Source organism: Sorex araneus, chromosome 1 (assembly GCF_027595985.1).
Source record: "Sorex araneus isolate mSorAra2 chromosome 1, mSorAra2.pri, whole genome shotgun sequence".
Taxonomy (NCBI): Eukaryota; Metazoa; Chordata; class Mammalia; order Eulipotyphla; family Soricidae; genus Sorex; species Sorex araneus.
Window position 1 is genome coordinate 240,911,991 of NC_073302.1, and position 25,126 is coordinate 240,937,116.

Here is a 25,126-nt window from a genome sequence, read left to right on the forward strand (position 1 = left end):
TACATGTCAGCGTCCAGCTTCATTTCCCAGGACCCCGTCCTGCACAGCCAGGGGCCACGTGCGCCTCCGTGTGATGGAGGATGCTGTCTGTCTGTCCGGGTGCTCTGGGGACAGCTTTGGCCACTGGGTGAGGGGAGTTGCTGGCGGGACCAGGGAGACACATCAATTCTGCTGCTGTCCACCTGCAGTGCATTCATCGTGACTTGGCCGCGCGGAATATTCTTTTATCCGAGAACAATGTAGTGAAGATTTGCGACTTTGGCCTGGCCCGGGATATTTACAAGAACCCTGACTATGTGAGAAAAGGAGATGTAAGTCCGTTTGATGTTTATTTGATTCATTCAGGTCCCCTTCCCCCGCCTTCTCAGACCACAGACCAAAGACCTTGGTAAATATTTACACTTCCTCATCCGTGCCCCCGCCCCAAACCTCGTGCTTTCTGTGAAGACAAGCTGTGCAGATGGTTGCGTGTCCCCGAGCCCTCGCGTGGGCCTGGAAAGGCCTGTGTCACCAGATTTTTGCTCAGTGACGTTGCGCAGCCAACCTGAGGGAGAGCCTCCCGGGCACCCCCTGCCACCTCCCCTGGGAGTCTCGGTGCCGCTGCAGAGAACAGTCTGCACCCTTCCCCTCGAATAACCCGGATGATTGATTCCACAGGTGCCGCCAGCTCAGGAAAGGGTGGGGGAGGGTGCGGGCTTTATCTCCTGCGGGAGGAAGCCAGCTTACCTCCCTGTCTGCTGTCAGTGCCTCGAACCTTCCTGCGCGCTCACACCCGTGCCTCTTCCCTGCTTGTTTGTGGACACGGTGTTATTTTTCACTCTCGTGGATGACCTCCTGTGTCCCCTCTTCTGTGGCCAGTCCCCGAGGCTCACCCTGGGCTCTGCCAGTGGTTCTTGAACCTTCCCCAACTCCCCCCTGCTCACAAATCACTTGCAGAACTTGCTCCCCACCCCCGAGGATTCTCATCCTGTTCATCGCCACCTCTCCTCCTCCTCCTCCTCCTTCTCTTCCTTCTCCTCCTCCTCCTCCTCCTTCGCCGACGCTGCCACCGCCGCCTTCTTCCCACCCACCCAGTGGTGCTCAGGGCTTACTCCTCACTCTGTGCTCAGGGAATCACTCCTTGCAGGACTCAGGGATATATGGTACCAGACACCGAACCCAGGTCAGCCACACGGAAGGCAAGAGCCCTACCTGCTGCACTTCTAGTTCTTCTTTTTATTTTTTTTTTTATTAAGACATCACAATTTATAAAGATTGTCATAGTTGAATTTCGGGTGTACAATGTCGAACACCAATGCCACCACCAGTGTCAGCTTCCCTCCACGAATGTCCCTGGGTTTCTTCCCACATCCCAGCCTGCCTTCTCAGCAAGCACAGTTTTAACTTTGGTTGTTGCTGTTCGGGTCTTGCGGGGGAAAGATCCCCAATCCCTCACTCTGTTAACTCCTATCTGTCTCTTCTTACTTGCCTCCTCAGTTTCTTTCCTTCTCTCTTCTCATTTCTATAATCTAGGGCCAAGGGTAATCTCTGTATCCCCCACTTTGATACCCTGCCTTCCCTCGTTTGTACACCACAGGGAAGTGAGATCATCTAATATTTGTCATTCTTACTCACTTAACAAGAGATCCTCAGACTTCCCTTATCTTCGTCCTCTAGCAAGATTTTTACAGTCCAAAAGTCTTGCTCTTATTGTCTAGTTCTCCCTCTCAGAGAACTCAGCAAGCTACTGAGAGTATCCTGCCTGCATGGCAGATCCTGGCAAGCTCCCTGTGGCGTATTTGATATGCCAAAAACAGTAACAATGATGGGTCTCATTCCCCTGACCCTGAAAGAGCTTCCAATGCAGCACCATTGGGAAGGACAAGTAAAGAGAGTCTGCTAAAATCCCAGGGTTAGGATGAATGGAGACGTTACTGGCACCCGCTCAAACAAATCGATTAACAATGGGATGACAGTGGCTCAAACAAATCGATTAACAATGGGATGACAGTGATACAGTGAAAGTCTTCCTAATCTGAGGGCTGGACCATAACCATGCCAACAACATCAGAATTGTCTGAGGGGAGGACCAGGTGTTGATATTTTCAGTTTGTGAAATTTTAGGGTGCTGTCTGCTTTGAGAACTGCTGGTGAAAGTCTCAGGCAAGATTGCCCCCCAAATGTCTAGCTCCAGACCTGTGCTTTGAGAGCCCCTGTCCCACCATCTCATGAGCAGGGGAAGCCAACACACTTGTTTTGTTTTCTGAGCTCTCATTCACAAAGATGACACCTTTCTAACTGTCCTTCATCCTATCCTTTTGTCCTATCCATCCACCCATGTCCCTTTCTTTCTTGGGGGATAAGGTGTTGGACCACACCTGACAGTGCTCAGGGCTTCTCCTGGCTCTATGCTCAGGGATCACTCCTGGGGGTCTTTCGGGGACTGTAGTGTCATGAGTCAGCTGCATGCAAGGCAAGTACCTTATGCTGATACTGTACCTGGGACTCCTTTCACGTCCCTTCCCATGTCCCCTCTCCATTGCGTTCTCTAACATTCCATTATCCCGTCCTTGATCGGTTCCCATCCCTCTGAAGTTGCAGCTCCCGGCGCCTCTCCCTGGCATTGAGGCTTCCAGAAAGAGAAGCGAGATTTGTCTGCATGCTTGAAACCAGCCACTTGTTCTCAGTCCCGCTTATCCTCTGCCTCCTCTGCCCTTGCTCCACCCATCAATGACCTTTTAGTTTTATTTATTTAATTGAATCACCATGACATATATAATTACAAAGTTGCTAATGATTTTCAGTCATATGATGCTCCAACACCCAACCCTTCACTAGTTATGTTTCCCGCCACCAAAATCCCCAGTTTCCCTCCTGCCCCACCCCTACCCCCAGCCTGCCTCTCTAGCAGACACTTTTATTCTCTCTCTTTCTCTCTCTCCTCCTTTTTTTCCTTCAAAGTACTGAGTTTAGCAATACTGTTCAGCAATACTGAAATGATATCGAGCATATCTCTTTACCTCCTTTCAGTACTTAGTTCTTTTTATTTTTTGGGGGGGGGTCTCACCCGGCGATGCACAGGGGTTACTCCTGGCTTTGCACTCAGGAGTTACTCCTGGCGGTGCTCAGGGGACCATATGGGATGCTGGGGATCGAACCCGGGTCGGCCACATGCAAGGCAAACGCCCTCCCTGCTGTGCTATCGCTCCAGCCCCTCAGTACTTAGTTCTTATTCAGAGTGATCATCTCCAATTATCATTGTTGTAGTGGTCCCTTCTCTGTCCTAACTGCACACCTCCTACCCCTTATGACAAGCTTCCTCTCATGGACCAGTCCTTCTAGCCCTTTTTTCTACTGTCCTTGGAAATTGTTCTCATGCTATGTTTTTCAATATTCTGCAAATGAGTACTATTGTTCTGTCTGTCCCTCTCTCCCCCCCCCAGACTTCACTCAGCATGATAGTGCCCATGTCCATCCATGTGAAAGCACATTTCATTACTTCATTTTTCCTAATGACTTTGTAAACTCTGTTGTTTTGCAGGATCATGCCCTTCAAACTGCTCCTCTTTTGAAAAAGATTCTCAGAAAAGCATTTGTTTTCCGGAGGCCTTCTAATGCAGATTAGTCTTCCAAATCCCTGAAGTTGGGGTGGCCCCAGCTCTCCCCGTGTAGCCCAGCACAGCTGCCTCTCTCTCTGTGCTTGGAAACCCTAGCTGCTCAAGGAAATAACTTCCAGGTCAAGGGTTATCACAGAAGCAACTTGGTGGACACTTGCCATTGAATGTACTTTGTTTTTCCTGTTCTTCTGCTCAAGGCCCCTTTGCCCTTTCTTAGACTCGGCTTCCCCTGAAGTGGATGGCTCCTGAGTCCATCTTTGACAAGATCTATAGCACCAAGAGCGATGTGTGGTCCTACGGGGTTCTCCTTTGGGAGATCTTCTCCTTGGGTAAGTCAAGGGTGGGGCGGGACAGCGGGAGGGAGTTTCAGTAGCCCAGAACCAATGGGCTGGGTACCCTCTGCGGCGTGTTCTGGGGCTAGACACAGTCTTGCAGTCAGCAGCTTTAGAATTGAAAATGCTGATCCAGGAATGAGAAAATGGATCCAGGATGCTGGGCCATGTGGGACTTGGTGAGGAATCCCAGGCCAGGCTCCTGGAGGGGATTTGTGGTCAGACCTGAAATCTGCAGTCGGCTTCTGTCCCTCCGGCTAGCCCCAGCTTTGGTTACTGCTGCCTAATGGTTCCTCATCAAGCTGGAGTCCTGTTGTCATTCCCTCCTCCTTCCCTGCCCTGAGGGTCTCAGGAAAGCCACCCCCCCTCGCCCCCACCACCCCCAAGGGAGGGCAGAGATGAGATGGTGTCTCTGATGCCAGCCAGCAGCGGGCACGGGTGGGCTAAACTACTTCTGCATTTATTTTCCTTCTGATAACACCCACCCCGGGTTGCTGCAGGCCTGCCCTGGGGCCCAGCCCACAGATGTGCCCTATCCCACAGCTGTGTGGGCCCCACTCAGACACACAGACGGATGCTTGAGGCCCCCCGCGTGCAGGGGCCAGCCAGGAGCCTTTCAGACTTTGCCAAACATTGACCTTTCCGAGCCAATAAAAGTCATCCAGTAACATCCCTGGTTTCCTGGAATGTGTAAAACTCATTCGCCTGCTTTCGATGACAGGCACCTGTTGCTTCCAGTCTTTGAAAGCAGTTTGGCCGCCACAATGGCCTCAGCTCGGTGCACCTCCCAGCTGCTTCCTACGGCAGCAAAAATCACTAGAAAGAATAAACGGATGCAGAGAGAGCCAGACCCGAAGCTGGGAACAAAGCAGATTGGGAGGCCTCACTCAGCCCTACCACCCCACCCCTCAGACCTAGACCTCCCCCTAAAAAAAGGGTGATTCCCCCCAAGAATTCTTTCTAGGGACTTCTTGGCTCGGGGTAGGACTCAGCCAGATGGGGATCCTGAACAGTTGAAGTGGCCAAGAAAAAGTGTTACTGTCTGGTCTACAGACCCTCACCCCAGTACCCCCACTATCCAGCTCAGGGCCCCTCACAAGTCCTGACCCCCTCAGTTCTCCTGAGAAATGTGTTCGGCTGGATCCAGTTCAGCAGTATCCACAATGCACTAAACCCAAGGAACAAGTCTCTAAATGTGGGGTGCCTTTAGAATTTCTTGTGGGGGAGCGAAAGGGATGCTTTTGTTGTACCCCTTTTCTCCAAGCCAGAGGATGTTAGTGGACACAGGTGCGGCCCGAACACCCCCAAACCACCAACCATGCTAGGGTCAGGGGCCAGGGCTGCAGGTGTGTCTGTGGCTTTCTCTGCACGAAGATACACTCCCCAAACTCCTGGACTGTTGCCTCGTGCCCGGTGCCCCGCAGAACCCTGACATGCTCTGTCTTCTCCTGGTGTTGCCCCACCCAGGAGGGTCCCCATACCCAGGTGTGCAGATGGACGAGGATTTCTGCAGCCGCCTCAAGGACGGCATGAGGATGCGGGCCCCCGAGTATGCCACTCCGGAAATGTGAGTCTCAGCTTCCTCTGGACGCTCCCCAAAGCCCCCCTCAGGGAAGGGGTGTTTGGGGGGATGCTAAGAAGAGGAAAGAGGCTCTCCTGTTCCGGGGGTGGGGGGAGGATATCCTTCCCCTTCCTTTGCTCTATCCTTGAGAACCCCATTTCCTCCCTTGAACATGGGCGTGGAGTTTTCAAGTCCTCTTGCTGGCATTTTGAGTTAGGAACCCGAGCCAGGCTAGCAGAACACCCCAAAAACTGTACACAAAGCCCTGTCCTCACTCACTGAGCATAAACTGGGTATGCCGAGTGGCCAGGGGACGCACCCTCTTGAGGACGTGATGAGGACTGAGGAGTCCCCCATCCTCACAGTAGGCTGAGAGAGGCGGGCTGGGGTGCAGGGCCAGAGGGAGGCATTTCCTGGCTGGATTCTTACCATACTTCACGGCAGGCTGAGGGCAAGGTGGATTCTCGTGGCATATTTTAGGAATTGGCCTTTGAGATGCTGTTCCATGTGAGGCCTGTACCCCACACCTCCCTCCCCAGGCACCCCTCCTCACGCTCTCTCTTCAGACACGGTCCGCTCTGGGTGTTTTTTGCATGAGTCCTGGGCAGGCAGGAATGTGATGACGCAGCAGTTCTGCGGGGCTGCTGACAAGAACCCGGAGACCGGCACCACCTTTCCTGCACCCCACCCACACAATGGGGTCCTGTCAGAAGCCCCGGCATGGCCTCTAGGGAGGAGTCAGAGGGAATGAAGGAAGTGTGGGGTTGGCCCGAGAGCAAGGCCGCTGTCGTCTTGCTTCAGCATCTGGAGACAAGGATAGGTCAGAGGCAGGATGAGGACAGGCCTCAGGCCCTTGAGAGGTGCTTGGGAGCAGCAGGTCTCCAGGGCCTGGGGACCAGGGGGAGAGGGGGCAGGAGGCGAGGCCTGGCATAGAGCAGGGGGAGCCCCCTGGCCCAGTCAGCACCACAGGCCTAGAGCAGATAGCCTAGAAGTGGGGGACACTGCGGGGAGGACCTGGTCTAACATGAGACAACTTCGAACCTTACCATGTTCTAAGTGTCCCTCACAACACCTCCCCCCCCCCCCCCCCGCCACACACAGACATTTAAAGTTCTCAGCTGCCTTTAAAAACTAACTGTAGGGACATGAAGAATGAAAGTGAGGTGATTTATCCTCTATCAGCAGCAAGCAGGAGAGACAGATCAGAAGCCTGCAGGCTTTATGCGTTGGATCATGGGGTTGTTATGTTCACTTTGTGTTCTTCAGAACTGTTTCTTGAAGGAAGATAATACAGCAAGTAAGGCGATTGCCTTGTACAAGGAGTGATCCCTGAGTGCAGAGTCAGGATAAGCCCTGAGCATTGCTGGTTGTGGCCCTGAAAACCAAAACAAAACCCAAACAAAAAACCATTCTCAGAACAGCCATTTACCCTACTTAGATAAGAATCAACTAACACAAAGCTTAGAAGCCCCGGCAATTTGTTTTATAACCAAAACATGAGCATCCCCGCAATTTGTTGAATATGGCCCTAAAAGCTAAAAGCAGAATGCCATGGGCTGGAGAGAGTACAGCAGGAAGGCACTTGCCTTTCATGCAACTAATCCAGGTTCAATCCCTGGTACCACATATGGTCCCTAAGCACTGCCAGGAGTGATCTCTGAGCACAGAGACAGGAGTAATCCCTGAGCACTGCTGGGTGTAGCCCCAAAACAAAATAAAATGAAAATAACTACAACAAAAATAAGCAGAATTCCATAATTCAACAATGGAGAAGCAAGTTCTACTGAATATATGTCCCTTTCTCAGCACAGAGAACTAGAAAATTGTTCATTGAATTCTCGTCAGTGAAGAAAGTCTATGCTCTTAGCTTCACTTGACTGATGACAAACCGAGGTGCGAAGCATTCAAGTGCTCAGCTCCACTGCTGATAAGCAAACTCAGTTTGAACCCAGAGTCTGCTTCAGTAGGCTTCATATCTGCATACTATGTTTCCAGGGCTCAGCCAGGGTTGTGTGCCAAACCACGTTGTGATAACACTTTAGATTGGATCAAGCCTTCAGGTCTTGGGGACAGAGTGAGAGTATAGCAGGTAGGCCATTTGCATTGCATGCTGCTGACCCGATAATATGGTGTCCCTAAAGGACTGCCAGAAGGGATTCCTGAGTACAGAGCCAGGACTAACCCCTGAGCATCACCTGGTATGGCCCCCACCCCCACCCCACAAAAAAGAATGAAAGGAAAAAAAAAAGGAAAATTTAGTAAGGAACTGTAGTGATAGTACAGTGGGTAGTGTACTTTCCTTGAATGTGGCAACTCCGGTTTGATCCCTAGCATCCCATATGGTCTCTAAGAACTTCCAGGAGTAATTCCTGAGAACAGAGCCGGGAGTAACCCTTGAGCACCTTTAGGTGTGACCCAAAATTGAAAAAAATAAAAGAAATTAAAGGAAAAAAAACCCTTCAGGTCTTTACACAAAACTTTATGGGGCAGCAGTCTATATGGCAAGGATGTTACCCGGTTTGTTTTCTTGTAACTGTAAATCAGCTCCAGTTAGATAGTTACATTAGTGCCACAGTATATGATGTAGATATTCAAAGTTACTATTCCACATACCACCACCAAAATGCCCAGGACTCTTCCGCACTGTCCCTCTGTCACCTCTGTCTGTTCATTATTTCCTTTCATCCCTCTTTCCATTTGTTCTAGAAATTATAAAAGGCAGCAGTTTCTTGAGATGGTTCTTCCGAAGCCACACTTCAAACCTTCAGACACTCTCAAGCATTTTATTTTTGTGGGGGGCGGGCACACCCTGCGGTGTTCAGGGCTGACTCCTGGCTTTGTGTTCAGGGATTCACTCATGGCAGGACTTGGGGAACCACATGGGGTGTTGGGGATTGAACCTGGATCAGCCACTTACTTGCAAGGTGGCCCTACCCATTGTGCTATCTCTTGGGCCCCTCTCAAGCCCAAGGCTCAGTAGTTTTCTTCTTGTTTGTGCATGGGTGAAATGTCGTGCCCAGAGTCAGAACTGTGGCACTTGAACATGGCCAGGGACTGTGATAAGGAGCTTGTGTGTGGCCAGGAGGCTCTTCCTAGAGGCCCCTCAGCCTGACTGAGGGCTGAGGGGCCTTTCAAGAAACCAGGTGGGTGAGGCCCCACCGTGTCTCTGTGTAACCTGTTTACTCAGTGATGCTCCTGTGAACCTCGCCCACTGCCTGCTGTATCAGGTGTAAGGGAATCAGAAGGAATGTTTTCACTTGACTTTTGCTTTGGTGTTGGCCAAGATGATTTGCAATAAATTTTCTGCAGGAACTCATAATCAGAAACCGGAAAGCCATAAGCAGCTGTCAGTTGTTCCCTTTGCTTGTTTCAGAGGGGAGGCCTGCTCAGGGTCCCCGCTCCCCGCCACCTGTATAGCTGTCACAGGTGGGGATCAACCCGGGGCTTCCGCTGGATGCCCCTACCTATTCTCCAGACTCTTTTCTCTCTGTCTGGGTGAAGTCTTTCTCACGGGGGGCTCCCTTTTCTAGACTGTTCCTGTGTGTATTGAATGCTCTCACCAGTCTCGCCTCTGATCATGAGCACTGAATGTGGGAACATGGAGGCTGCAGAGAATTTTTACCCAGTAAATTACCTATCTCAAAGACAAACATTTTTGCACCCATCAGTAAAGGAATAAAATGGCTAAACTTGCTTGAAAGTGAGTCCCAGGCTGTATCGAGCCCATTATTGGGCACAGACTCCCGGCAGAGGCCCCAAGGCCGCGTGTATAGGTCAGGGACACACGGACCAGCGGAGCCAAGGCCTGAGCTTCACTCTAAGCTCCACATGTGCAGGGAGCTGGTGCACTGCTGCCTCTTCCTGTGTTTCCCAGAGAGCAAGAGAGAGCCCCGGGAGACCTGAGCTCTCATCTCCTCAGCACATCCCAGTGCCTGACACCCGGTAGATTTCAGTTCAAGAAAAAGCCTTCTAGCTGAATTAAGGGCAGTGGGCCTCCCTATCAAAGCGTGGGGTCTTTGGGCTTTGCCAGCAGTGATCCACTCCCTGTGGTACTTGGGGATCAACAGAGTCATACTTGGTGATGTGCAGATTGGGAGGAAGTGTGCTGGCCGTCAAACTCAGGGCCTCACATGCACAAGGCATGCACCTGAGCCCCCTTGAACTTCCTTTGTTTTTTAACTTCTGGCTTACAGGCATTAGATTGTTGATTTTTTTTTCACCAGTCACCTGAAAGCTTAATGCACTGCACTAATGAGAATCATGATAGAAACTTTGCACATTAAGTTTGCCTTTAATTTCACCCTTTCTTTCTCAGTAAGATCCTGAGAGTTTTCTTTTTTCTTTTATTTTTCTTTTATTTTTAATCTTACTTTTTTGTTCTGTTGTTGGTTTTTGGCGATGCTTGGGGCTTATTCCTGGCTCTGTACTCAGGAATCACTCCTGTCTGGCTCAGGAGATGATGGGGTGAGGGGGATTGAACCCGGGTCGGTAAGGCAAGCACCCTACTGCTCTTGCCCCCAATTTTTCCATATTGTTACTGCCTTTGTTAGTCACCTTATGTTGACTTTGAACCAGAATTGGGGGCCGGAGAGTTAGTACAGCAGGTAGGGCACTTGTCTTGCGTGCAGCTGGCCTGGCTTTGATTTCCGCATCCCATATAGTCCCTGGAGCCCCAGCAACAGGGATCCCTGAGCACAGCCTGATGTGGCCCAAGACAACAAGACAAAAAGAGAATAGCCGTAGCCTTCAGAGGCGCCTGGAGCTGCTGCTCTGAGAAAGCGCAGAGGGAGGAATGGAAACGCTTGGGAAGCGGAGTAAACTGCCCACAAGTTTACTCACTGCCACACAATTGCTTTAAATTTAGTAGAATTAATTATTAACTGCTAAATAATTACTTATCTATAATTAATTTTACTTGTTTATTTAATCATCCAACCGTTTATTATTTAATTATTCATTAAGTATTTATGATTTATTATTTTGTTGATTTATTATTAATTAAAGTGATAGCATGTGAAAAAAAAATTTTTTTTAATTTTGGCCATCACCTGGTAGTGCTTAGGACTTACTCCTTAGGGATCACTCCTGGCGGTGCTCAGGGAACCGTGCTAGGGAATCAAACCTGGGCTGGCTATGTGCAAGGCAAGCACCCTACCCACTGTACTATCTCTGTGGCCTTACCTAAAAAAATTTGAAACCTAAAACAAGCAAACAAAAAAGCCCCATCTGTTATTATACACTGTGTAGCACACTATGCTATTGAGAAATGCATACATAAAATGAATGTTCTGTTAGTAAGACAGTATTAAGACACACACACACACACACACATACACACACACACACACACACACACAGTGGTAAGGATGGGGTGAACACAGGCATTTCCCAGACCTTCCCCATCAACACCCAAATCCCAGCTTTCCAAGGATAGCAAATCTCTAAGAACAGTTTCATTTCAGTCCCAGTTTCCAAGGACCTAGTGACAGATTATGCATTGTTAGGAACATGGTTGGAGAATTCTTGGCTTCTCTCTTCCCAGAAACCAGTCTGACTTCCTTCAATATTTGCTCAGTCAATATTTACTCAGTGCTTATCCACCAGGCACTGGGCTAGAGCAGATGTTCCCCAATGCCCACTCTTAATTTTGTTTTTCTTTTGTGGCCACATCCAACAGTGCTCAGAATTTACTCCTGGCTCTGCATTCAGGGATCATAACTGGTGGGCTCAGGAGATCATATGGTGTGCCAGGGATCGAATCTGGGTCAGATGCATGCAAGGCAAGTGCCCTACCCACTGCACAATCTCTCTGGCCTCTAGGTCCCCTCTTATTTGAATCACCTGAGAATTTTGAAATCCCTAGTATCTTTCTCATCTTCCTAGCCATGTGACTGGGGGCTGAACCACACCATGGCATCAGAATCAACTCAGGGGGACTCAGGCTTCTTTGGTGGGAAGCTTCTTTAGGCCATTCAGTGCATCAGCCCTGGGAGCCACTAGCTAGGCATGGAGGGGCAGCTCGCCCACCCGGTACTTATATAAGCTTCTGCCCCAGATCCATCCCAGTCTCATTCTAATTTTGATCCAGGGACCAGCGTTGTGGTTCAGTGGTACAGCATAAACCTTACATGTGTGAAGCCCTTCACCACAGATTCCCAAACACTCTCCTGAGTTCTCTCCCCCTGGCCCTACCAAAAAAGATTTTGACCTGATTCCCTCAATCTGCCTTTGTAGACACGTGTTGCACCACCAGCATGCCCAAACTGCCTTTTGTGGGGAATTGGTTTGTTTTGGAGCTCACCCCACAGTGCTCAGGGTTTATCCTGATTCTGAGCTCAAGTATCAATCCTGGCAGGACTCAGGTACCCCTTGTACCCCATATGGTTAATATGGTACATATGATAATATGGGGTACAAGGGGTCAAACCTATGTTGGCAATATACAGGGCAAACACCTTACCCAGTATGATATCACCCTGCTCCCCCCTCCAAACAGCCTATATGCTTCACAGCCAGGTATAAAAATGGGAGCAAATATTATGAACTACAAGAATAATCTTCTATTTTATTTTGTTTGGGAGCCACACCCATAGGTACTCAGGGTCTCACCTGAATCTGCTCAGATCACTCCTGTAAGGGCTTAGTGGTGGCAGGGGGCCGATGGGGTGCTGTGAATCATACGTGGGTCACTGCATGCAAGGCAAGACAGAACCTGTTCTGTCCCTCCACCCTCGAAATAATCATCTGATAAATAAGCTTCCCCATCCCTCAGCTACTCTGTAGGGCAACCTAGTCAGCTCTCAATTTTGTTTTGACCCCATAGCTACCAGATTATGCTGGACTGCTGGCACAAGGATCCAAAGGAAAGGCCAAGGTTTGCAGAACTTGTGGAAAAACTGGGTGATTTACTTCAAGCAAATGTACAACAGGTAATACTACATTTGTCTCTAGTGAACAGAAGCCCATCTTCGAATGTGTGTCAAAGGGAAGGTTGTCTATTATAATTTTTTTTAATCTTTTTTGTTTTTTGGGGGGCCACACCCAGCAATGCTCAAGGTTGACTCCTAACTCTAAACTCAGAGATCATTCTTGGTGGGCTTGGGGGACTATAGGAGGTGCCAAGGATTGAACACGGGTCAGCTGCTAGCACCCTACCCACTTTCCCATTGCTCCGGACCTACTGTTTTAATAGTTACTGCCAGGACAGCTAAAAGCAGCCATTAAGGGTCCGGAGCGCTTTGCATGTGGCTGACCTGAGTTTAATCCCCTGATGACACCACCACCCTCCTCAAAATAAATAAAAGCAGCCATTATAAACAAAATATCAAGTGGGAAGGAAGAAGAAAACAAGAAGTAATGGGTTAACAAGCATTAGGGCTTCAGTTATATTGGTGATATGTGAGGGTGATATGAGTGGGGGTTGGGATGGAGAGGGAATCTAGGAACACATGGAGAGAAGTTGACATTGGTGGAGGGATTAATGTTGAATTATCCTATGTCTAAAACTCAACTATCAGTAACTTTGTAAAACACGGCTCTTTAATTAAAAAAAAATAATAAAATAAAAACAACTTTGGTCAAAAAAAATCTCAAAAGTACATACGTGTGCACAGAAGTGCACAAAATTATCTTTCCTGAACACAACCAAGATTGTGGAAGTGACATAGTGGAAGCTCATGTGACATTTCACAGAAATAGATTGAAGTAGAAACTGTGCAATCTTTCCTTGATCTTCCAGGATGGTAAAGATTATATTCCGCTAAATGCCATACTGACCAGAAATAGTGGGTTTACTTACTCAACTCCTGCCTTCTCTGAGGACTTCTTCAAGGAAGATACTTCAACTCCAAAGTTTAATCCAGAAAGTTCTGATGATGTTAGGTAAGGTCTTTTCTTCCTCAACTTTCTCTTGCAAACTTTTGAGACATACAAACAAAAAGAAAATAATGTCTGCCTCCTGCTTTACATTTACCCCTATACTCCATCTGTATATATGTTTCGCTTTGCATTTTACTCAACCCTTTAAAAGAGAGTTTAAAGAAGATGATACTTTATTCCCAAATAGTTTGATTTACGAGGATTCCAAAAACCTAAGAGTCATCTTACAAGGATTCCTACATAATCACACCAAAAATATCAGATGAGGGGCCAAAAAGGTAGAACAGCAGTAGGGGCCAACCTATGTTCGATCCCCAATACCACATATAGTCCCCTGAACCCCACCAGTAGTGGTCCCAAATTGCAAACACAGGAGGAATAAACCCTGAACACTGCTGAGTGTGGTCCAAAAACCAAAAAAATGAAATCACATGAAAGAAATAGATGATGATTCCATATATTATCAAATAATCAAATTTCCTAATTTCCCTTAGACATCTTCCATCATACTTTCTTAAAAATCAGAATACAAGGCTGGAGAGATAGTACAGCAGAGAGGTCAACACTGGCCTTGCACACAGCCCAGCTGGGTTTGATCCCTGGCACCACATGTGGTCCTCTGAGCCCTGCCAGGAGTAATCACTGAGCAGAGAGCCAAGAATAAGCCCTGAGCACCTCTGGGTGTGGCAAAAAAAATAATCCTAATTTTTTTACAATTAAGAGTAACGCATTGTACTTTTTTCCATGTCGTTAATCTTCCACAAGGATATTCCCTCCATCTTTTCTTTTTCTTTTTTTTCTAATGCTATTGACTTCATCATGAGATCTAAACAAAAAAACCAAACTAGATTTTTTTCCCCTTCTGTGACAAACTAATGTCTCTCTCCTCACTGTGGAGAGGGGAGAAAGGAAAACCTTTGAGCGGGGAGAAAGTGCTTTCAGTACTAACTTAGGCTCTGATGTCCCCAAGTACAGTGGCCTCTCAGACAATGCCTGTGGTCTGTACTAGATTCTTTGCATATGTCAACTCCTTTCATGCTCAAAATAATCCTATGAAATCAATTATTATCTTGCTGTACAAATACGAGCCTTAAGGTTCCATGGAGAAGAGCTTGCCAAAATCACTTGGCTAGGAACTGATTAGATCTAACTAGGTATTCTGACACTCAATTCTGATGATATTTGGACACATGAAGGACCTTTACACTATCCTGTGCACCTTCAAACATCTGTATCTGTAGCAGGCACAACCTGAAGATTTTGACTTCATTTCAGCCACACTTGGCAGGAGGCCATGGAGGGCCGGGGAAGCGCTCAGCAGTCTGCAGCAGTTAATACTCATCTTGAACTGGTGGAGAAGCCCTGGGCCCAGCCCAGATTTGTGGTCAGGGCTTTGCTGATGAGTGGCAACTCTCAAACCATACAACTGGCCCTCGAGGCTGACACAGATGAGTCACTCTATTATCTTTTTTCAGATGAGAAAACAAGCTTGAATCAAATAGATTAGTAGAGCCTTTTGGGATTTGGGGTCAGAGGTTGTCACTGTCACTGTATCACTGTCATCCCATTGTTCATCGATTTGCTCAAGCAGGCACCAGTAACATCTCCATTGTGAGACTTGTTACTGTTTTGGCATATCGAATATGCCATGGGTAGCTTGTCAGGCTCTGCCATATGAGCGGGATACTCTCCGTAGCTTGCTGGGCTCTCTGAGAGGAATCGAACCCAGGTTGACCGTGTGCAAGGCAAATGCCCTACCCGCTGTGCTATCATTATTGTGGGGTCAGAGGTGAGGCAGAGAATTATGGGTTCTTTCCAGTTCATTGCTTATATATGTGCCCAACAAGGAATTTGCTTTAAAAAGATGGGGCCTTGTGGATGGTGATGGTATCAGACCAGGAAATTCAATCAATAGGTGAATTTACTTTATTGAGTAACTATCGTATTTCTGATGGCTTCTTTCAATTGATCATTTAAAAAGGTCAATAGGTAGTTCCTGGGAAGTCACACTGGTATTAGCCAGTTCCCCCAGTCTGTAACTGCAGAGCAGTATGTACAAGATGGCTTCAAGTATACAACTCTACTATTGAATCAACTGTATGAACTTGTCAGATCACTTCATTTGTCACCTCCCATCTTTTAGCAAGTAAGCTACTACAAGGAATCAAATCCATTGTTTCTTGCTGTTGGAAAGGTGCTTAGACCAGACAATGCTTCTGTAGGCTGATGTTTCCTGATTCTGCAAGGCACCAGAGGCTGAGTGACTACTGAGTCTCTTAAGGATCTCTGAGATTTTGCATTAAATTATGCAGCATAACAATCAGGAAAGGAAGTGCTTCACTGTTAGGATTCCTAGAGGAACCCAACAGAATGTCAGCCTTCTAAAGGATGAGGTGACCTCCTGGTCTTTTATTCATCTTAGCTGGGAAATGATACCCATGGTTTCTTGACTATTGGGCGTTAAATGCATTTTCTTGTAGAGACTAATTTGTCTTATTTTTCCTTAGATATGTAAATGCTTTCAACTTCATGAGTGTGGAAAGAATCAAAACCCTTGAGGAACTCTCACCGAAGGTCACCTCCATGCTTGATGTAAGTAGCAGAATGAACTCATTGCCAGAGTCCATCCAAACACCAGTTCCTGGAGCCCATTAACTCTCAGTTATCAGTGGTGACTGGTGTGGTGGCATACTAACCGCTAGCTAATGCAGTGTGAATGTGAAAGGAAGATTCCAGAGCTGAAGGTGAGCCTGCACTCACTCTAGGTCCAAGTCCTTGCCTGATCATAACTTAGCCCTTTCGGAAACCACACCATGTTTTGTAAGAGTTTCAAAGAGTCTCGGCTTTCTGTGATGGAAGCTTCCTTTCAGAATAACTGAGAGGGGCTGGAGTGATAGCACAGTGGGTAGGGCATTTGCCTTGCAGGCGGCCGACCTGGGTTCAATTCCCAGCATCCCATATGGTCCCCCGAGCACTGCCAGAAGTAATTCCTTTGTGCATGAGCCTGGAGTAACCCCTGTGCATCGCCGGGTGTGACCCAAAAAGAAAAGAAAAAAACAGAATAACTGAGAAACTCAGATCTGAATGAAGGGCTGGATAAGAGCTTTCTTTGGAGAGCAGCCTCAAGATCCTGAAGTTGCTTCCATGATTCCTGCTATCCGCTATATAACCTGACAAAGCAAAAGGCTGCAACCAGCTGTTCCTTTAGGACCGTGGACACAGGGTCAAAATCACTAATGAGGGAGAGTGTGCACCTCTGCTCACTCAGATATGGACCCCCTATAGAGGCTGGAGTTCCCTCAGTATTTTCATCTTGGCCACCCGAAAATATACCCAAGAGCCAGTAGTTGATTGCCAAAATGAATTACAATATGTTTATGGAGTCATTTGCATCAAGTTTCCATTACCTGTTGGTCTCCCTTTCGTTTAATTTTTATCTTGGGGGGGAAAGGACTTGGAATCCCTGGGGAAAGGCATTTCTTGGAGCCAATTCTATACTTGTTGATGCGGAGAAAATGTCTTGTTTCAACAAGCAGCTCTGTGGAAGGAGTGTGCTCCCGAAGCAGACTGGGTGTGGTGGACGCCTCTGGGTGAAACAGGAAGTCTAAGCTCTTCCTTCGTCTCTCCAGGATTACCGGATGGACCATGGCACCCTGCTTGCCTCGCCCTTGCTGAAGCGCTTCACCTGGACTGAGAGCAAACCCAAGTCCTCGCTCAAATTTGAGTAAGCCGTTATGTCTCCTGTGACCCGCTGGCGGGAGGGTGCTGGGGAAGGTGGGGAAGGCTTCATGGGAAGGCTCTCCCTCGACGGGGAGACCTCAGGCTCTTGGTCAGGCTGAACTCTAGTGTCCAGAAAAGCACCCTTTCCCCAGAGGGGAACAGAATCTGAAAGAGAGATGAGCATGGAGCTCCAGGAAGGAAGACTGAAGTTTAAGAAAATTTAGCAAGAACAGGCCAGTGCACACCCATGAAGCATGTGGCTCCGTGTGCCCATCGATCAACAGGGAGCCCGCACGTGGGAGCGGGATACTCTCCCACTTGGCCATTGCTATAATCCCGGGCCCGCCACTTTGACCAGGGCCTAAGACATGCTGTCCTGACCGTGTCCTTCAGAGCGAAGGCTCCTGTTGCAGTCCCCAGACCACCATCAGAAGCCACTGTCAGTGACGGTGGCACTTGTTTACTGTCCACCTGCCCTGAGTTTCACTTCAGCTCCCCCGGCACTCTTAGACTTTCCTCTGCTACTTCACTGATGTGAAATGCCCAGAACGTGCGAATTCATAGGGAGAGAAACTAAAGCAGTGATGGCCAGGGATGAAGATATGGGGAAGAGGAGAGATTGGCTTAATAACTGGGATTTGGGAGAGGGGGAGAATGATAAAATCATTTGAAAACAGACTGTGGTATAGGTGTGCCATCTAAAGATACACTAGAATCCACTGACCTGCATACTTTTAGTAGGTGAGTTGTAAATCACCTCTTTAAAATGATTTGAGCACACTGTAAATTATCTCTCAAGAGGAGGCACAGCACTGTGAGTAGAGTACTTGTCCTGCAAGCAGCTTGTGGGTTCAACCCCTGGTACCGCACAGTTTCCCAAATGGCACTGAGAGTGATCCCTGAGGACAGAGCCAGGAGTAAGTCGTGAGCACTGCAGGTGGGGCCCCCAAACCAAAAACAATCAAATCCCCACAAAAAGATCTCTTCACAAAACTGTCATGAAAAAGCAAACAGGACCAAAGAGGTGGTCAGGGGTTAAGGTGCTTACTTTCCTTGCATGGGGTAATGGTGGTTTGTTCTCCAGCACTGCATTGCAGGGTATAGCCTTCTCACACCATGGGGGGACCTGGGGATCCCCACATCATCCGGCCCTCGCCTGAACCACAGGCCTGGCTGTCCAGGAAGGAGCCCCAGGCCTCTGGGCAATGTTGAGAAACCCAACAGACCAACTGAAAAACACTCACACTAGAGCTAGGGAACATGGTCAAGCCGTGAAACTTGTGTCTCACATGCAGGAGCCCTGGATTTGATCCCTTTGTACAAAAGAGAAACTACCAAAAATCATTTCACAGGCTGTATAGTTTTCTGACCTGATATAAACCAAAAGATGACAACAGATGCCCCCCAGTGCTATGTTTAAAACTGTTTGTTGCTCTTTAAAGAAATCACTGTCACTGTCATCACTGTCATCCCGTTGCTCCTCGATTTGCTCAAGCGGGCACCAGTAATGCCTCCATTTTGAGACCTGTTGTTACTGTTTTTGGCATATTACTCTTGGTAACTTGCTGGGCTCTTGGAGAGGGGTGGTAGAATCAAACCCAGGTTGGCCACATGCAAGGCAAACGCCCTACTGCTGTGCTATTACTCCAGTCCAATTAAAGAAAATAATAATTTTTTTTAAGAAACTGTTCATGAGGGGCTGGAGCAGTAGTGTAGCAGGTAGGGCATTTGCCTTGCATGCAGCTGACCCAGGTTGGATCCCTGGCACCCCATATGGTCCCCTGAGTATCACCAGGAGTGATCCCTGAGCACAGAGCCAAGAGTGCTTGCCTTGTACATGGTTCCCCCTCCCCCATTTTTTAAATGAAATCACTGTGAGATATAGTTACAAAGCTTTCATGATTGAGTTTCAGTTGTAAAATGATCAAATACCCATCCCTCCACCAGTGTACATTTTCCACTAGCAATGTCCCCAGTATCCTTCCCGCCACCCCCATCAGACCCCACCCCCTGTCCCTATGGCAGACAATTTCCTTCTTATTCTCTACTTTGGGACATTATGGTTTGCAAGAGAGGTCCTTTGTCTACTTTCAGCACACATCTCCCATCCCAAGCAATCCCTCCAACCATCATTGACTTAGTCATCCTTTCTCTATTTCAGCTGTCTTCTCCCCAGCTCACGAAGCAGGCTTCCAACCGTGGAACAATCCTCCTGGCCCTTGTCTCTACTGTCCTTGGGTTTTAGTCTCATATTATGTTTATATTCCACAAATAGGTGCAGTTAGTCTGTCTGTCCCTCTCTTTCTGACTCATTTCATTTAGCATGATACTTTCCAAGTCCATCCACTTATAAAGCAAATTTCATGATTAATGATTTCTTCTTTCCTAACATCTGCATAGTATTCCATTGTGTAGATGTACCAAAGTTTCCTTAACCAGTTGTCTGTTCTCGGGCACTGGGTTGTTTCCAGATTCTGGCTATTGTGAACAGTGCTGCAATGAACATACAGGTGCAGATGTCATTTCTACTGTGCTTTTTTTCACCCCCAGGCTATATTCCCAGAAGTAGTATAACTGGGTCATATGAAAGCTCGATTTCTAGTTTTTTGAGGAATGCCCATATTGTTTTCCAGAAATGCTGGACCAGTTGGCATTCCCACCAAAAATGAGGCTCTTTATCCTCACATCCACACCAGCACTGGTTGTTCTTGTTCTTTTTGATGTGTGACAGTCTGTGGTATAAGATGATACCTCACTGTTGTTTTGATTTGCCTCTTCCTGATGATTAGTGATATAGAGCATTTTTTCATATGCCTTTTGGCTATTTGTATTTCTTTTTGGAGGAAGTTTCTGTTCATTTCTTCTCCCCATTTTTTGATGAAGTTGGAGGTTTTCTTGTACAGTTCTACTACTGTCATATATGTCCTGAATATTAACCCCTTACCTGATGGGTATTGGGTAAATAATTTCTTCCATTCCATGGGCTCTCTCTGTATTTTGGTCACTATTTCTTTTGAGGTACCTTGCACATGGTTGACCCAGGTTATATCCCTGGTACCAAATATGGTACCCCAAACCCTGCCAGGAGTGATTCCTAAGCACAAAGCCTGGAGTAAGCCCTGAACAATACCAGACATGGGCCCAAAAGCAAGCAAGGAAGCAAGCAAATAAAAACCTCACAGCCCCAAACTAGCCTCATCTTCCTCGTGTATCTGCTCTAGGGCTAATTGTACACAGAGAGCCCAGATATCCCTTCCTCGTTGATCCTTGCCGGTCATCTATAGGCTCCTGACTTGCTTTCTCTTCTAGAACACAAACAGGAAACAAGTCACTCTAAGCTTTTACTAGGAAGTTGTTTTCTGAGATTTGGAACAAATGGACTGCAAACTTGGTAGCTTAAAACAGATTTATTCTCTTGGTTCTGGAATCCAAATTAAGAAGTCTCCTAGGTAGTGCTTGAAAGTTCCCAGGGCCACCCTGGTGATGGCCGATTTGGTGGGATGGCTCAATGCTGGGGTCACCAGAACGACCTCCCATGCTGTGGGGGGTTGGGGGAGGGTGGAGCAGGAGTAGCAAACATCAGACTTTGTTCCTGTACATGCAAAACAAGTATCCCTACCCCTGAGTTGTTTTTCCAGCCCCAGTACTTCCCTGTTCTCTGGCCCCCCTCCACCATTTTGGCCACTCCAGAGGTGCTGGGAATCAAACCCCTTGATCATTTCCCAACCTCGTTTTTAGTTTTTTAAAGATTTTTGTTATAGTTGATTTGGGGGGTGGGGGAGCACATCCACTGGTACTCAGGGCTTCCTCCTGGCAGTACTTAGGGATCACTCCTGGTGGGACTCATGGGACTATATGTGGTACCAACGATTGAACCAGGGCCAACCACAGAAAAGGCAAGAGCCGTAACCCCTGCACTATCTCTCCAGCCTCAGTAAGTGACGTTTTCCAACCTACCCAAATCTTGGAGTTGATTTCCACCTGGAATTTAGGGTTGATGTGATGCCACCTGCCAGCAGCCCAGGAATGTCAGGCTGTGGACAGGGAACTAACTCAGAAACTGAGATGGGAACCAGTGGCTGCAAACTCTAGTGCAGTTCTCAACAAATGGCCTGCAAACTAAGAGTGGACCTTAGGTTTACTTCTTAAGAAACCAGTGTTAAATATTTGACCTTCTTTCCTTTCTCTAGTTTGAGAGTGACCAGCAAGAGCAAGGAGTCTGGACTTTCTGACCTCACCAGGCCTCTTCCCTGCCACGCCAGCTGTGGGCACATCCAGAGCAATCGCAGATTCACCTATGACAACTCCGAGCTGGAGAAGATCCCATGCTGTTCCCCTCCTCCCGACTACAACTCGGTGGTCTTATATTCCACCCCACCTGTCTAGAGTGTGACACACAGCCTTATTTCTAGAACCACGTGTGTAGCTATACCCCAGAAAACTAGCTTCCGCCAGTATTATACATATATCAAATTCACACCTTTCCCTATCCACAGCAGTATTTCCCCCTTTTGACTAACAAGAATGTAACCCCAGATAAATCATGACAAGTGAGGAATACTACTGCCAAACCCTTCCGTGACTGTGCTCGAGAAAGCCTTTCGGAGGACTGCCCTGCTCCTACTCTAGAGCGCTCGGGCAGCGGGGCTGTGGGGGAATTAGGAGGTGTCTCAGGTCATGTCATGCAGTGTGGACCCCACAGTAGCTGGCCCACAGTGTGGACCCCACAGTAGCTGGCCACTGCCAAATCTGCTGTCTCTAGTGGACGCTGGCATCACAGGAAAGGAAAAGGAGCAGGGGAGAAAGACGAGGGAAACAGCTAGGGCACGAGGAAAAATGTGAGCCAGACATAAGCATGGGGAGTGGGAGAGGGATGTGATGGCAGAAATGCTTCTTTGGGGGCTGCCACAATCCAGCCTCCATCTGAGAACTCAGAGGTGGAGCAGACAGGAAAGAAGGACAAGGGGACATTTTAAGGCTCACTGAGATGCCAGAAAAGAACACATTTTAAAACCTTGTCCACAGGGCTAGGTCTGTCCCCATTGCTACACTTGGCACATTTTTGTTGTTTCGTCTGCATTCTAGCTCTGGGGCGATGCTTGAGTCTCAGGCTGGATCTTCTAGCAAAAAACACTGGAATCTTACCTTGAGCTAAGTCGGCGCCACGTGGTGGCCATACACTGGGCATACTGTGCATTGTGAGATGACTGGAATGAGTTGTGTCTGTTAGGGATATCTGTGGGGCTTAAGTCCACTCTCAGACACAATGCCGGAATTTGATTATTCATGTAAAGATGCCTAACTCAATTTCTTATATTAGCCTGTATCATAGTTATAAAAGGAAGCTGAAAATAAAAATGTTGTCATGCAAAAGGATTTCAGTTAGACCAGGAAAGACAGAATTTAGGAATTTGAGACGAAAGATAAGGAAGAGGAAAATATGACGTAAGATTTATTCTTAAGTGTCCACACCTACCAGACCAACTCTGAAACATTCGGGGTTGAACAAGGCATAGGAAGCCAATCTGGTTTTCTTTCCATGTAATAAGAGTCTAATCTCACTAGACTCCAGGAAGAAAAGGGAAGAACACCAACCAATGTTTGATTAAGCACTTTATGCTCCTTTGAGAAAAAATAAAGGTGGTATGTATGTGATTTATGTCCTAATTGGGACTCAGGATATGAGTGTTGAGCCAACATTCAGAGAAAAGCCTCTTTTCCTCTGATTTGGACGGGGCATTATGTCTGAAGATGATGGAAACCGGAAGACAGGGTACGGAGTGCCTACTCTGGTGTAAAGATCCATGTGCCCTGGATCCCAGCAGGCTCTTCGATGCACTTAGAATGTCTGTGTCTCTGAAGCCACTGACAGGCAAAGTGAGTTGCTGCTTCTGGTAGAGAAAGATTAGGCTTCCCTTCATCCGTGTGCTAGAACAAACTCTAGAGTCTGTGACAGAATAGAAGAATCTTGGGTTCCTTTCCAAAGTGTCTCACTTTGAAATTTCTTTGTATGAAGAGATGGGAGAGTCAGAAAATCCCAAATGAGATAGTGGGTATTCCAGTATGTGTGGGGGGTTTGGGGGGCACGGGGCGGAGTGAGGGGTTGGACCTGCTGCAGAGTTGTCAGGCCTCCCTGACCAAGCACCACCAAGTACCACCAACCAGGTCAGAGCTAGGAAAGAAAAGCTTTGTTTTTCACATACGCATACAAGCACACATGACCCCTGGAAGTACAGAATAGTCAGGTAAAGCAGACACAGACCAGAGGGGGACCTCCATGCATTCTCTTATACCTTTCAAATCAGACAAGGAGCAAGCCACCTTATGATAAAGGTGATAAAGAAAAACCCTAACTGTATGTAAATGTCTGATTTCAGTAATCTTAAGAGACCTTAGGGATACCATTTTTCCAAATTTTGTTTTGGGGCCATACCCAGCTGGGTCTTGTGGGGGAAAGATTCCCAATCCTTCACTCTGTTAACTCCTATCTGCCTCTTCTTACTTGCCTCCTCAGTTTCTTTCCTTCCCTCTTCTCATTTCTATAATCTAGGGCCAAGGGTAATCTCTGTATCCCCCACTTTGATACCCTGCCTTCCCTCGTTTGTACACCACAGGGAAGTGAGATCATCTAATACTTGTCATTCTGACTCACTTAACAAGAGATCCTCAGACTTCCCTTATCTGCATCCTCTAGCAAGATTTTTACAGTCCAGAAGTCTTGCTCTTATTGTCTAGTTCTCCCTCTCAGAGAACTCAGCAAGCTACTGAGAGTATCCTGCCTGCATGGCAGATCCTGGCAAGCTCCCTGTTTTGGCATACTGTATATGCCAAAAACAGTAACAATGATGGGTCTCATTCCCCTGACCCTGAAAGAGCCTCCAATGCAGCACCATTGGGAAGGACAAGTAAAGAGAGGCTGCTAAAATCCCAGGGTTAGGACGAATGGAGACGTTACTGGCACCCGCTCAAGCAAATCAATGAACAACGGGATGACAGTGATGATAGTGACAGTGATACAGTGACCCAGCTGTCTCAGGGGTTATTCCAGGCTCTGCACTCAGGGATCATTCCTGGCAATGCTCAGAGAACCATATGAGGTGTGGGGATTTAAGCCATGTTGGTCACATGCAAGACAAATGCCCTATCCTCTGTACTATTGCTCAGGCCCCAAATGTATTTTTTTTAAAAACCTAAGATAATCCAGCTTCTTCAAAGACTCAGGTTTTGTAGCCTCCATGAGCCCATCAGTCAAAAACTGGCTCTATGTACTTTTAACACAGAAAGGAAAACAGAAGCATGTAATAGGGAGTATCAGTGCTGGCCCAGTAAGACAGATGAGTCAAACACTACCTGGCATTAGAACCATTCACCACTTATACCAAAAATGGTCAGAATCAATAAAGACCAAACACTTTCAGGATTTGCAGATAATGTACATGTAGCAGTGTGAGCAGAACAAGTCTGAAAGTCCGTGTCAGTCTGAAAAATGATGCTCAGGCTTTAATGGCACTGTTAGGAACAAATGTGTCCCAATCCTAAAAAATGTGACCAGGTCTGCTAGCTCTGCCTTATTTCTCAGCCCATGAGAATGTCAAACATCAAACAATTGCCAGTGTCTTTCAACTGATTAAAGAGCACATCTGTCAGTGATAGCAACTGTATATGTATATATATATATGTATGTGTGTGTGTTGAGCTTAACTATTTAAGGAAACTGGAATTTTAAAGTTACTTTTATACAAACCAAGAATGTATGCTGCCAATAGAAGACATAAAATATAAGACATAAGTTGATCTTACACCTCTAGTCACTATGAATGTATTTTGTGTACTATCTTCATATAATAAAATTAACTTTCAGAAAAATCTACATGATTTCTGATTCACTTATAAATGAAAAAGGGGGTCAAGGTCTTTCTTGGGGGAAAGGCAGGCTGTGTGCAAAAAGATCTCATTAATGCTACTTACTAAATGCAGCAAGAAAATAAAGCACCACCAAAGGGCTTCCGGTTGGTATTATACACTGACTGCTGAGGCCA

The 25,126-nt window shown here is 47.3% G+C and overlaps 1 protein-coding gene across 1 annotated transcript in view; it reads left to right on the plus strand.

The window, feature by feature from the left end:
* Positions 1–24,951, plus strand: part of FLT1 (fms related receptor tyrosine kinase 1) — a 214,355-nt gene extending 189,404 nt beyond the window's left edge. Inside the window, 8 exon segments of the mRNA XM_055130474.1 lie at positions 189–311; positions 3,814–3,925; positions 5,396–5,495; positions 12,313–12,418; positions 13,228–13,370; positions 15,875–15,959; positions 16,997–17,091; positions 21,278–24,951. Of these exon segments, the coding sequence (XP_054986449.1) occupies positions 189–311; positions 3,814–3,925; positions 5,396–5,495; positions 12,313–12,418; positions 13,228–13,370; positions 15,875–15,959; positions 16,997–17,091; positions 21,278–21,473 (960 nt within the window). The 3' untranslated portion in view covers positions 21,474–24,951.
* The last annotated feature ends 175 nt before the right edge of the window (positions 24,952–25,126 follow it).